This window comes from Dicentrarchus labrax, unplaced genomic scaffold (genome assembly GCF_905237075.1).
Source record: "Dicentrarchus labrax unplaced genomic scaffold, dlabrax2021, whole genome shotgun sequence".
In the NCBI taxonomy this organism is placed as follows: domain Eukaryota; kingdom Metazoa; phylum Chordata; class Actinopteri; family Moronidae; genus Dicentrarchus; species Dicentrarchus labrax.
In genome coordinates, this window is record NW_026136720.1 from 13,171,084 (window position 1) to 13,186,038 (window position 14,955).

The window sequence follows — 14,955 nt, forward strand, 5'->3', positions numbered from 1 at the left end:
TATATTGTCAGAGTAAGTGAGACATAAATGTTTAATGTTTTATTTTGCTTTCAAGCGATATGTGGGTGTGATCATCTTTATCATGCATTTTAGTTCCCAGACTCCATATTACTGCAAGATATTAATGAGTGGACGGTGCATAAAATATCATCTGCCACTTTAGAGAGTCATCAAAAGGTCACATCATATGAACACCATCAATGCTCTGCCCTTCCAACGCCCCCTTTCTTTCTCTCTTTCCATCTGCTAGCCCCCACACACACCCTTCATCACCTGAGCCATCAGCCCGACTCTTTATTACACCACTCCCGGGCCACTGAGCTCTTGAGCTCTGCTTTTTGTTTTTTTAAATCACCTCTTCTGAGCAGGAGAGAGCAGAGGCGACCTGCACTATTATTCATTGCTGAGACAGGGGAGCTATATCTCAGAGGGAGCACTGAAGTGCTCGCAGTCTCGTGCCAGCGCGCACTCATTCAATAAAAGGTCAGAGGCAACTCACACCTCATTTTCCCCGCTGAAAAACAACCCGGAGGAAAGGGCTTTTAAGGACACCAAGGAACCGTGACGGTAACCTGCCTGACAGCACTCAAGGATGCAGAGCAGGTAACTTAATCATGACAGCGCGGGGGGAATTAAAGAAACATTGAAATTGAAGAAATACATGGACTTACTTATAGAAAGCTTGGTTCTCTACTCCGCACTTCCAAAGGTGCTTGCATGCCTCCGGTGTGGGCGCAAAGTATGTCAAGATGATCTTTTCGTCCTGCACGTTGAAAATAAGAGAGCGTGCAGGAAAATATAACAAACTGAAATAGAAAGCCACCCTCTACAGGCAGTGTCATTAAAACATGCACATCCAACAATTTATACTCTCACCTCCTTCTGATTTGCATATACATGGAACGTCTTTCCTTCAAACTTCAGTTTGGTCACCTCGTTCCTGTCCAGGAGAGAGAGAGAGAGAGAGAGAGAGAGAGAGAGAGAGAGCAGCAACAGTTACACATACATTGAGCGGAAACAGAAAGCCACAGCCTCTTTAAAAATTCATGACAAAACGCTTTGTGATCACATAAACAGTCACAGAGCTCTATGTTTGACTGACAAAACAAATAACTGATAATATTCCCCGCAGACAGGGAATGGAGAATGGGGGGAAACCTGAGCACTGCAGAAGGCAAACAAACAAACCCAGAATAAATACTGCAAACATAATAGGTCTGTCTCCATTATTGTAACAAGAACCTCAGTTAAAGGCAAACAGACAAAAAGACAAATGTTACACAGAGATGCACCATGTTGTATACATTTTCAATTTGTCAATAAAGCATCTTGCTGAATTTAAATCAGTAGGCCTCTACCACAAACTGGTTTCAAGCTATTGTCCTGGTCTAGCTGGTGTAATTAGCCATCTGTGCACATGCTAGCTGCTGGGTCTGGTCACAGGTAGAAGCAGATGGACGAGCTTTGTTAACTGTGACTGTACAACCAGCTGTAGTGTGCGTGATGTTCAATGCAGACCACCTTATTTGACATACTGTATGTCAAATCAGGAGAAAATCAAAGTCACAGTGAAGTGTTTGTCTATTTGCCTCCTGTGAGTACTTCGAGGAGCGAGCTGTCTCTGGCACACATCAGAGAATGTTGCATATTTGGCTCACCATTTTAGAAAATGAACTCTCTTGTTTCCCTGAAGCACCACAAAACCAAATGGCGTGAAGGCGAGAAAAGCTGGGTTCCCAGACACATCCTAAAAAGACATTTTAAAATAGAAGACATTTAAACATGATTTAAATGTAAATCAGCCACATGTTTTAGCATGTATTGCATACTCTATGGGACTATGAATGTTCAAACTGTATATAAACATATCTAAATATAGTGCAGAAGTGCTTGAGAAACCTTGCATGGATGCGGATCAACACCATATGTCTCCAGCATCTGGGCTTTCTGCAGGAAATTTCGCTCTGATGTTTCAGGGGTCTGTCCACTGGGGGAGAGCAACAACACACCGAACATCTGTGTCAGTCCACCATAAGCATAAAAAATGTAACATAAAAGTCTTGAAAGGCCAAACACTTGCGAGAGAGGCACGCACAAATTAATTTCCATTGATGCGATACATCACTTTAGAGAGAGTGAAAGAAGCAGACAGAGGTTATACGCCAACTAGAACAAACAATAACAAGAGCAGCTGAAGCAAAGAAAATATGGAATGATGTATTTTAAAAAGCACTTATTGTTTATCTCAGCTTCAACTCTCGTCTATATTCAATTTGTCAAATCAATTCAAGTATACACAGTGAAGCACTGTTTACACTTGGTGGTGAAGAAAGAAGGAACCACTAGTGGGCGGCAGAGTCTCGTACTGTTTGTCGCCCTGCTCCTACAGCATCCAAACTGGACTTTGTTGATGCCATTCTGCATCTCCTGTGTCTCACTGTGTACATGTTCATCATTAAACGTACATCTTTTGTTTTTTCTTGAGAAAGAAAGTTTGTTCCAACCAGCATTAACTTTTAAACTACCTATTATAAAATATAATGCAGTGCCTCATTTACATTATAACTGACTAAACACTTATTTTAGAGCAAATCAGTTGGGGAAGTTGGACTGATCAGTCAGTGTATGAATGAAACACTTCATAAGCTTACCTGCTGTCTGTGAGAATAGTGTGTGTGTGCATTGACCTCGTCTATCTGATCACTTTGATTATTGTGCTCTGCTGTTCTTCCAGTTGGAGCTTGGGCTAGTGCCCATCACTAATGGCTGTAATAAAGGGTAGGCTATGAGCTTAAGACAATCTGACCTGAGTTATTTGAGTGGATAGTGGAGAAGAGAGTGCTTTTCTCTACCATTTGCTCAAATAAGCGACAATAACACTATACAGACCAACGGTGCCTTATTACTGCAGTCAATTACATAAATGTCAGAGGAAGAGTGGTGTTTTTTTAGCCTGTATGAGTGCAGGATCTGCTGGTATCTGAAAACAAAAAAGAGACTAAGAGTGGAGGTGCAGTTTTATATTTTGGCCCTTACATCAACTCCGTCTTGTGTATGTCTGCAATCCGGCGCTCCAGCTTCTCCGAATGTTTAGGGAAGAACTGGAATTTGGAGCTGTAACCTTCGGGATGCTTCCCAGGGTCATAATCACCAATCTCGGCTAGAGGAGGGAAAATAAGAAAATAATAATCAGAAAAAATAATATAATTAAACATTAGCAGAAAACATTCAGAGCAAATAAAAGTTAAATATGATGTCTAGATAGTTTTCAGCACAGTGGTGCTTTTACCAGTGGAGACAGGCTCATATACCTCTAACATGCCCAGGATTATTTGTGTTCCTTCATGCCACACTGCACTCCCTCGGATGACCCTGACGCTGAATTCTCTCCGCAAGGAGGAGCTGACCAGGCAGCCCATCTTTAATTCATCAGCCCCTCCTCCAGAGGACCTGCCTCTCCTCAAACAGTGCTTTCTGTGATGTTATCCTGCCACCAGAACCTTGTGTGTTGTGTTTGTTTATGTGATGATAAGATGCCAGATAACCACTTCAAAGACTTCATAATTGAGCGTGATTTCTTCTTATTAGTGTGCAAATCACTGAAGTAACTACCATACAAAGTAAAGAGTAACCTCCCTCTTTGTTTGAGTTTTAGAATCAATATCAGAAAATCACAGCCGATGACTGTGAAATGTTTATTAAATGTCTTAAAGCATAGACAATCTTATGTGTGAATAGAAAAAAAAGAAAAACACTGCAGACATATCATTTGAGGAACATTATACTGTACGTTCTCACGCTATCACCTAATTTAGCTTCTTTCCACATAAAAATCTATTTGCTTGGCTGGCAGTATTCATCAGATTGGTGAACTACAGCGCATGGTAAAACAGAGGTCATGAACAGAGTGCGAAGCAGAGAGTGGCGTAAGTAATTTCCATCTGTCACTTTCCATTACCTTGAAGGATGTGAGCAGCCAGCATGGCCGCATCCGAGGTTTTACACAGGAGCCGACCGTGGTAGAGGTCTCTCTTAATTTGCAGGAAGACAAGGTATCTACAAACCAAAGGACAAAAAGCACGTCAAATGGTCTGACAGGCCTGCTTTTAAGAATACTGATGATATTCATAAATACCCCACACCACTCATCCGGTTACATTTCCCAGCGAGCGAAAAAAAGCAGGAATAAAACAATAAGAAGAGACTAGGAGCGGCAAAACAACAAACCTGATAAACCTCAAAGGCTGTTGAGTTCACGTTCCCTATGGGTGGTTTGAATATTTCTGTTTGATTTAGCAGAAATTAGGGTTTTGTATTGGGGGGGGGAAGAGGATAGGAAGGCCCTGAGGGGAAAGCTTCAACTGATACAGTGCTTCTCCAGCCTAGTTTCAGACTCAAACCAATAAGCATGAAATTTACTTTGAGACAACATCTGAAACATATATCATGATGGTGATGACCTTTATTATTGTTATTGTTTAATTATTATTTTTATTAGAAGCAAGAACAGCACATTCAGTTAGATCATTAGAATTCATCTTTCACAACCCCTGCCAACCTTGAAGAGGAAATTACACATTCATCTCGTTTTTCACAATCAGCCAGGCAGACTTGCTCCCCTCCACCTAGCCCATTTCCACAAAGGGCTAATAACACTTCCTGGGAGGAAAAACGCATAAAAAAACTGCTTACATTTCCTATGTTGTTTACTCAAATACAAAAACAATAAATCAATACTATTTCAACATACATTTCAGTGCTGATGACTAAATACAAACATGAACTCACAGACGAAGCACTCTGTCAAGTTATGTTATCTATATAGTACATGGTAAATAAGCTCTTAAATTATTATTTTTAGTTTATTTCTATTTTATGAACATGGGGAAATTAGCTGTTGAGGTTACTCTGGTACATCTACACTGATATTTAAAAAAGATTGCTGATTAATGTCAGTAAATATCAGTAACCTGATAGCCTGTACTGATAAATGCTGACTGTGGAGCTGATGGATTTGTAATAGCGACGTTTTCATTAATGCTGTCATACATGCTCTCATGTCAGCAGTTTTGTCAAACCATTACTTGATTGAAAAAGAAAAAAAAAGAAAGACAAGAGTCAGGATATGAGCTGATTATTTTGATTTTTTTAACCATTACATTTCTAAATTATTTTTGCAGAAACACACCATGCATCCAAGCAATGCATAATATTGAATAGGCCTATGTCACATAGGACATGTATACATGTCACAGTAGGAAAAGCAGAGGCATAAATAATAAAATGAATGATGCTTTAATTCTGTCTAGCTGCTTCAGTTTAAGGGTCCTGCTATTGTACATGCTAGCTCAATGGGACATTTGAATAGCACAGAGTCATTGTTAATGTCATTAGTAACATTTGTGCTTTTCCTACTATGTCCAGTCAAAATGTATTTAATGGAAAAGCTGCCTGTTTTTGGTGTCTATAGAATATTTTATATGGCATTAACGTGCTTTCTAAAAAAGATCCCTCTGCAAAGTGACGAGAGGGAGCTCCCACTGAATGAGCCTTGCACGTGATTGATTACCCTCTCCCTCCCTCTGTGGTCTGCCCTCTCCACTCTCATCATCATGTATTACTCCCTCTCGTCCTCACCCCCACGCCCCAGCCTTTCATTCTGCCTCCTTTTCCTTTCCACTCTCAATCAGCACCCTTTGCCCCCCCCCATCTCTTCTAGCTGCTCTGTTCATTATGTACACTCTACATGTGGCAACTCATTACACCTCAGATAGCGAGCGGTCTCCTCTTTACTCTGGTCAGTGATGGATACATCAGTAAACGGCACATGCACACATATACCAGATACTCTCAGCATTATCTGGAGGCAGGGGTCACTCTTTTTTTCTTTTTCATTTTCACCTTTCTGCAAATTTATTTGAAAACAATTTTATGAGAGGAAGATATTTAGAAGGCAAAACCATGGGACAAAAACTAAATGTGTGCATTTATACACAAAAATCGGACATGATGTTGTTTAATTAGTTCTAATCATTGTTTTTCAGAGACTAAGCTACAAGGGAAGGCTTTTATATTCCTCTCTGCCTCACAACTCCTCTCGCAAACTGTGTTCTGTGTAATATTTATCACAATGTTTTAGACAGTAAAGTACTCAGGCATTGTAATTATGAAGGCCCATAAATAATGTTTTAGAAGGAGATAGGTTTATTCTGTTTAAAATTTTTAGAGCACAATCTTCAGACAAATCTGAAATAAAGAAATAAAGAAACAAGGACCACAGCACAACTGCTTTTCTCACGTTTGTCAAATGAGTATCCCTATGAAAGAATTGCCTCTCTTCTTTACTCTTAAATTGAAACAAAGGTAAGCTGAAGCTGCAGAGTCCTTATCAACTCATCTGAAGTTAAAGCAACAACAGGAGGTCATACCGAGTGATTTCCTCCTTGAGAGCAGCAGGCTCAGGAGGGTAGAACTTGACTCTCAAACACATGGTGAATGGAGGCTGAGCTGGAGGAAACAAACACAAAACATTTAAAACATGGACAAGAATACTTTCATTGAAAGGGATCAAACAATCAACAGGAGATTCCGGTAGACAGCAGAATTGTTTTGGGACATAGATTTATCTGCATGAATTAGAAGATTCAATGTTGTTGAGTACTCCAATGTAAAAAAGCTTATTAGAGAAGCATGTTTATGGTCTTTACTTACTCATTTATTATGGATTATAGCTACAGTAACTACAATGTTATCCTGTGGCATTATGTATTGGTACTATTGTACTATTTGTGTATATTTATTATGTATGTATGTATATCTACATTTTATAAAACATACATTTTATATTATTATATTTTTAGGCTGCCTTTTGACGTGTGGCCTGGGACAACAGATGGATATTAGCCTTCTAGGCAAACTTAATGACAGTTGTTTTTTCTGTTGAGCAATGTGTATCATCCCTAAAACAATAATGATACTGATCCATCACAAGGTACAGAAGCCCCAGAGTGAAGTCTTTTTTTGTCTGTTTAACAGTATTAAACCCCAAAGTATTGAATTTACAATAACGGGAAAAACAAGCAAATTGCACTTGAAAAAAAATCATTAACTTAAAAGTACACAAATGATTAATCATTTGATTAATCATTTGTGTACGGTATCTCGTATGACTCAAATATATATTCAGGCATTCATTGGAGCATTTGATCGCCCATCTTCCAAGATTATAAACATAAACCTAAAGTACTTACATTTCATTTGCTTTGAAATTGATTTTGTGAACTCCAACCAGTGCTGCATTAGAAAGAAAAACAGATAAATGCAAATAATTAAATCTCACAAAAAAAAAATCCTCTCTCCCTTATCCACACATCAAATCCTTGAACTGACACTTTCAATATCAGTTGTCATGTTGCTCAGCTGTTACTACTGACTCCTGTTCCTGGCACAAATTATATTATTTTATGTTGTCATAGCAGCACGGTTCGAGCAATATGCAATATGCCAAAGCTGCATCAAATATAAAGAATTTGCCAGAAAATGACAGCAGAGGTCTCTTGTTAGAGCATGAAGGCTGATTAGACAACACGTTTACAGTGAACCCTTGCTGGTGGTGACAATTACACAGGCCCTGTGTGTCTACAGCCAGATTCAGACTCTTCATTCTGTCTGGGAGCATATTCTCTCTCCATCTTTTTCCCAGGTTGCCTTCCCGCCAACCCAACCCACCCACAGCAACAACCACCAAAATAGTCCTGAGTGACAGCGTAGGAAATGCAGCATCAGCAGGACTTGGCTCTTGTCTGCAGGACTACAACATGATCTGTGAACATGTGAATACTTCATGAATCAAGCAGTGCTCACTACATGCCTCACAGCAGAGGAGACTGATGGAACAACCGTCGGTCTGAAAGGCGGCGTGAATAAGAGAAACTGAAAAACACAACTTTTCACTCTGGCCTGCAGTCTTACTCTTATTCCTCTACTAAATCAAAATCGATCAATTTTTAAAGTATAGCCAGGCATGTGATTTTTATAAGCAACACATTCATTCTGAGTTCACGTTCAACCACTTCTACTTTGTATGCAGTGGATACAACAACACAGATTTTAAACTTGTAATTTTAATTCAAAGTTTGGCTTTCCAGCTCTGTTTTTGCGGATTATAGAGGGAATAGTTAAACGTTTTGGAAACGCGCTACATGCAAAGTTAAAGGCAGGAGGCTTTTAGCTTAGCTTAGCATTAAAGACAGGAAGTACGGAGAAACAGCTAGCCTGACTCTCTCTATCAGCGCCTCTAAAGCTCACAAACAAACATGTTGTATCTCCTTTGTTTAATCCAGACACAAACAAAAATGTCTTTATGCTAAGCAAGGCTAATTGCCTTCAGAGTCCAGCTCCATACTAAATGTACGGGAATGATAGTGGTACCGATGCTTTCATCTACTCTCGACAAGAAAGCAAAAAAGGGTATTTACCAAAATGTCGAACTATTGATTTAAACCAGCAACAATGGCCCCAAATAGCAGGACTGGTTCGTTTAAAAAACTAATTATAAATATGAATACTATATTGTGCTATTCATTGTATAAGTTGAATAATCTAATTCAAAAACATGTTTTCCTATCCTTCTAAAGTATTTTAAAGCAATGATATCTCGGTTGGCTTTAATGTTCGCGACATAAGAAAAAAATGCACATGAGTATACACAAAAACTCCCTGTCATGCTTACACACTCACTCACACACACACACACACACACACACACACACACACACACACACACACACACACACACACACACACACACACATATACTTACCCGTTGTTTGTCTGGATCCACATATCTGATGCCAAAATAGTCTTTCTCCAGCAAGTTGAGGTGGTGACAGATGAGGTCAAACAGATACTGTCCCTTTGCATCCCGCTGTAATAGGAGAGAAGAAAAACAGAAATTCAGCAAGCATGCCCACGAAAACAAATCACAAACATATTCGAACATGTGGCCAGGAATAGATTCAACAAAGAAAAGCCACTGTCCTGAGTTCAAACATGAGAAATAATTCCTGCTTGCAGAATGTGCTTCAGATTTTTTTTAAAACCCTGCCAGAGATATCTCAGATTCATCCAATATTAATACACAGCCAGAGCCATCTGAAGTGTCTGGAATAAACCCCATCCACATCTAAAAGAGGAGCTCAAAGAGAGGGTGGATTAAATATGCTGAGATCTCACTAGGGTTTTGCTAATACTCTCCATTCTGGACCTCATGAGGAAGCTGTGCTTAGAGAAACATTTGTGTATACTGCAGGTCAAAAAGAGAAGTCTGGCTGTCCTCCACTGTGTCCAATAAATATCTGATACCCTCCCTATTCACAACGATGTACCTGCATAACACTGCTGAACATCCTGGAATCAGACTGAAACATATTTTCTTGTAGAGATCCAACAATAGCACTTAATAATGCTTGAAACATCCCATAGCATTCACTGTCTAGAAACTCCTCTTAAAAGATGCCAGAACAGAAACACATTAAGAGCTATAATTTGTTACTTTCCCATTGGAAGCGTTTTATACACCTATGGGGATGCAGATATAATTTGCATAAGTACATGAAGAGTGATGATTACAACTGGGCGCATCTCTGCGGAGAGCCAGGTAGAATAATAAGTGACAGTTCTTCAACTAATCAAATGCTGCGGAGGTGCCACACATTGCAAATCAGTGTCAGTCACTGTGGAGAGCTAGAATCAAGTGTTAAAGACAGAGAAAACATGAAAACTCAGTACCATCACATTGGAAAAATCTGAATATGCAAAACTGAAATTTTATGTAAATTCACGTACACTGACACATCTTGTAGAAGGTTACATACCTCAAAATAGTTTTAATTAAATAGGTAAAACTTCTGTGCTGTCTATGACATTTCAGTATTTTGACTTATGTGGCATTAAAGCATTGCGTCAGAGCATATTTCTAGTAAACGTGTTGAAATTAGAAGGTGGGTGAGATTAATCCGTATCAGGAAACATTAAACCGAGAGCCACTCCAGTGCTGGTGCTGTTCACCGTCTCCCTCCATGCCAGGGAGAAGTCAGGCCCACGTGCCACATAACAGACTCATCTCAATGGAGGATTTTTTGAAGGAGTGCTTTAATGGGTCAGTCAGCTCAGCAGTCGGCACATACACCCATGAGTTCTCACACTATTCATGGGCATTTGGAGGCGACTGTCAAAGCAACTCTTTATTTAATGGAAAGGGTTGTTTTTTCTTTTAAATTCACAGTATTCCTTATCTTAACATCTTTGTACAAGCTAACAGTAGTTGTTGTATGTCTATTAAAGCTGTACTAATGCACTAATGTATTTTTACATGAATAATGGGTCAAATGTGAAAGCTGTCCCTTGTAATCACGTACCTCCCTGAATCTGCAGTTCCTTTTAGATCTATGAAGCATTTTAGCGTCTTTAAACTCATTGTTTTGGTTTTCCAGTCTGCAACCATTTTGGTTCACTCGCAGTGCTCTCCTCAAGCAGCTGTTTCCAGTAAAAAAAAAGCTCTTATAAAACAAATGTGCACTACCCATCCAAATAGCAAAGACACATAGTGACTAGCAGATGAACATAGTGGAGCATTTAGAGGCTAAAAAGTGAGATATTTCTCTCAGAAGTTGGTGGAGACCAAAACAGGGAATACTGGGCTTGTATGGTCCTTAAGAAGCCAGAAAGATCGATAGGTAGGTATCAGATTATTAGTCTCTGATAACTGTATTTCAGCTAACATACAACTGTTTTTTGTTACATAAAAATGGAAAATTTGTAGAAAAAGGTTCATATTCCTCAAACTAAGGTATTCAAATCAATACAATATCCCGTCATATTCATGTCTAGATCACATGTTAGCTGCAGTCTGACGCCCACTCAAGTCTCAGCCATCATTATGACTCATGAGGAGGTCAAGGTCAGGCATAGTCGGTCGACTCATTCCTCCTTCCTCTCTCTGCTCGTTTACCCTCTGACGGCAAATAGAAGTGTCACTGGCAGCACTCTCCTCCACGTCATTACTCAGACTGCAGATAACAGGCACTTCATTAGGACAAAGGCCTGTCGATGTTGGGCTTGTTCCTTAACCACCATGACTCTCTGTGACCAAATGCCGATAGGAGTGCCGCCACTGGAGGTAACTGACCTTTCTGTAGCGAGACTGAAAGGCTTCATGGGTGCTCACCACTGTCACTTTGAGATTATTCCCTTGCTGCAACATTACTAACCAATCTGACGTGCCTGCTAAGTTATAGGGCCATGATAAAGTGAAGAAAACATGAATACACACAAATAAAATAAAAACACTCGAATAGGGACATCATTTCTCCAGCTAGAAGCTGATTTCTTGGCCAAGTATACATGTAAAATGATCTGCCAACTCTGCATAATGTAAATTAAATTGAAGATGTTCAGCTTGTGCGCACATAAAATACAATGACACAACAAAAGTTAAAAAATATGTATGTTTTTCAAGTGTAAAGCATGCTTCTTCCAGTGGCTTTATCATTAGGCCGAGGACCCCGCTATAGGGAGCCACAGGGAGCAACAAAGCTTACCACAAATTTAAAAAACGGTTCTGTGTGGAGAGGACACACCAAGTCAGAAAAGACATCTGCTCTTTTGTTGCAAGGTAAAAAGCAAGTTTGTTAGTATTCAACAGCATTCCCTGCCCTTCCCCCTTTCTTGCTCCCCGGTGCCCCCTACCTTTGTTTCTGCCCCACACCGAGCACAGCTGCATTATTCCCCTGCTGATCTCTCTAATTACAAGATTGAGGTGATTGCAGGAGAGAAAGGAAGTCCTGAAATTTCTAATTAACACTAATGAACCTTTTCCTTACCTAGATTGGCATCTTAATATAGCCCTACAGGAGCCTCCACAGATTTAAGAAAGCTTTTATTGGTTTGAAAGAGTTTTTAAAAACAACTAGGTGACCAGGTGTGACCCTAATTACCAGTCCTGCTGTCTTGTATTTGTTTAAAAAACAGTCATAGCCTCGAACCCCTTCTGTCTCCTCTCCACAAAATAAAAAATAAAAAAATAGATAAACTGTGAGAATGCAAATGTAACAACAAGTCTGTTCACTAGGAAATCACCTGTGGCCAAATATCCCAGTTATACAGAAAATGATTGAAAGAATAAGTCTCAAACAGCATCAGTGAATCATTTCTCTTGAGAAATCTTTTAAGATGTCGCTGCCTGCTACTGAGGCAACAAGAGCTGTTATTCAAAAAACAAAGGCGATGTAAATCAATCGATCTTGGCTTCAATAGCAAAGCAAAAAAATCTGTCTTGTTCTGAAAATACAGAATTCATCAAGACTGCGATGTTCACCCTTTCAGTTTAAAAAGAGCTGCTCTCTTCTAGTTGCTTGCTCAAAAAATCTTTATGGTTTTGCATAATTTGGTTATTTTCTTATTTCCAACACTCAAAATCATCTTTGACCCCTCAGATTCATTTTGTGACCCATTTTGGAGGCCCCATCCCAAGGTTAGGAACCTTTTTTTTTTAAAGTTATGTTTTTGGCCTTTTATTGCCTTTATTCGATAGAGACAGCTCCGTACATGGGGCGCCAGCTCTACCAACTGAGCTAACCGGGCACCCGGAACCCCTTTTCTTAATAGATATGGTAACAACCAACGTGTTCAATATGAAATAAAAATACATAATAAAACAATGTAGATCTGCTACCAGTAACTGATTAAGCAATTACTTAATCAACAGAAAATGAATCAGTACTATTCAATGTGAGGTTTTACTGCCTTTCTCTGTATCATATCATTGCAAACTGAATATCTTTGGTTTTTGGGCTGTGGGTCGGAGAAAAGAAGACATTTGAAGACGTCATCGTAGATTTCTGATATTCTATAGAGTAAACGATGAATCAAGAAGATTATAAACAGATTAATCAATAATGAAAACAATCATTAGTTGAAGCGCTAAAATAGTTAAAATATAGAAAATATAATCATGGAATTGTATACCAATATATTTTTAAAATTCAGCTCATTATTATTATTAAATGTTATTCCTGCATCTTTTGTTGCAGGTAATTTCTATTTTATTTCAGCAGCATTTTTATTTCAAAATGTCTTTTTCCCAAAATTATTAAATATATATTTTTGCTTGTTTTATCCATATGATTATTCATCTTGTATTGTCCTATTTATTTAACTCTTAACACTTCGGGTCTCCATAAAAAAAACCGAACAAGTAAATGGCCTCATGCATAATTAATAAAACATTTGTATCTATTCATTATTTTGCATTATTATGTATGCTTTAAATAGTTTGTGACCAATTAATGAATCAAAATATTGTGATAAATGTTTGACTTGCTCCACCCATTAAACACACTCACACACTGTTGGGTATGCAGGTCTCAACCATGTTTGTTTGCATCTCCCACAGGCTCAGAAGGAAACAAAGGAATTAAAAAGATCTTTCTGAGAACAACACAGTGGTTTTCTTACTTCCTAAAGAGCCCCCAGTGTACAATGGACACTTTCCTTTCAGATTAATCATTAAAATTATCTCCATGTCAACACAGGAGCACAGACCATTAATAAAAGATTGTGTCACTTTATAGTGGGAGGAATGGGAACATGATGCCATTGACTGTGTGTGTGTGTGTGTGTGTGTGTTTGTGTTTGTGTGTGTGTGAGCAATGTAAAGCTAAAGGTACCTAGAACCCTGAGGTGATTTGTTTGGTTTCATAAGCAGATTACTTTCTTTTGTCCCAGGAGGCTGAGCGATTGCACTGGTTAATGTGTCAGAGCGATTCAGTCTCCTGAATGAGCTGCACAGAGTTCATGTCATGAACCCGCCACTTCAGCTGGGACTGGGAGCATACAAAGGCCAACCCACAAGCGCTTGCAGTCAATATGAAGCTCTCTTTACAGTTCACTGCAAAATCAGGCTTGTTTCTTACAAGTCATAAACTGAAAAGCTTCCCGCCTGGTCTAGATGAATTAATCAAACAGCATAACAATAAAATTAATATGTTTTCAGCAACTGCATACATAAACAGTTATTACCAAACAGGTGTTTGAAGGTCCAGTGTGAGACATTTAGGAAGCTCTATTGGCATAAATGGACTATAATATGCATAGGTATGTTTTCATTAGAATCGTTCAAGGCACACTGCTTAAGTACCAGATTTCAACAGAAATTATTACTGTGGCTAAATGATTGAAAACAAGACCAGTGCGTAGTGATACACTTCAGTTGAGTTATTTCCAGAATCCTCCAGCAGCAGTAGATTCAAAAAATAAATGCCAAGAATGTTTTAAAACACTACTGTAAAATCAAACTGGAGAAAGAAAAAAAAAGACTGAACTGAACTGCATTCATGGGGTTAATTGTCAAACAGTCAACTCTTTAGTGCAAATACACTTCTCAAATCTTCCTGTGGATAATGGGGGGAAAACAATACAGCCTTCAAAAAGAGAGCGTCTTCAATATAAAACTATAAAATTGTCCTCTCCCATTGAGCCACAGCAAGCCAGCAAACATCACACTCATTAGCCGAGGATGACAGGAGCAGATGAGGACAATATATGGTTGAAGTAACTTAATCAACAACATCAGCCTCACAGGGACCCACTGGTCAGTAGGAGAGAAAGAAGCTTAATTGGATGTCATTTGACACGATTTACTGCAACCAGATAGATATCAGAAAAAGAAAAGGTGAGGCCAAAAATGGCATATCTCCTTCAGGTGTGGAACCAGTTAATCAGCATATGGTCAGACATGCATTGTAGTAGCTCAATGGCAGATTTAAAATTGGTTTATTAACTTATATGCAACCCCGGGGAGCTGAAGGAGACACAGAACATGTAATAGATGGTGACAGAATATCTCATGAGTGATTAAAATGTTTCACTCAGACAATTATAAATCATCAATCATGA

General features: G+C 39.0%; 1 protein-coding gene across 4 annotated transcripts in view; it reads right to left on the reverse strand.

The window, feature by feature from the left end:
• LOC127352945 (FERM domain-containing protein 5) overlaps positions 1–14,955 on the reverse strand; it is a 59,655-nt gene that overhangs the window by 10,511 nt on the left and 34,189 nt on the right. For 2 of the 4 annotated variants that reach the window (XM_051381857.1, XM_051381854.1), the window contains exons 2-10: positions 8,822–8,926; positions 7,251–7,293; positions 6,429–6,507; positions 3,959–4,056; positions 3,037–3,160; positions 1,900–1,987; positions 1,659–1,747; positions 877–940; positions 672–763 (exon numbers count right to left, since the gene is read on the reverse strand). In XM_051381857.1, coding sequence (XP_051237817.1) covers positions 672–763; positions 877–940; positions 1,659–1,747; positions 1,900–1,987; positions 3,037–3,160; positions 3,959–4,056; positions 6,429–6,507; positions 7,251–7,293; positions 8,822–8,926 — 782 coding nt within the window. The remainder of the gene's footprint in view (positions 1–671; positions 764–876; positions 941–1,658; positions 1,748–1,899; positions 1,988–3,036; positions 3,161–3,958; positions 4,057–6,428; positions 6,508–7,250; positions 7,294–8,821; positions 8,927–14,955) is intronic. The other 2 variants (XM_051381855.1, XM_051381858.1) reach the window with 2 other exon arrangements.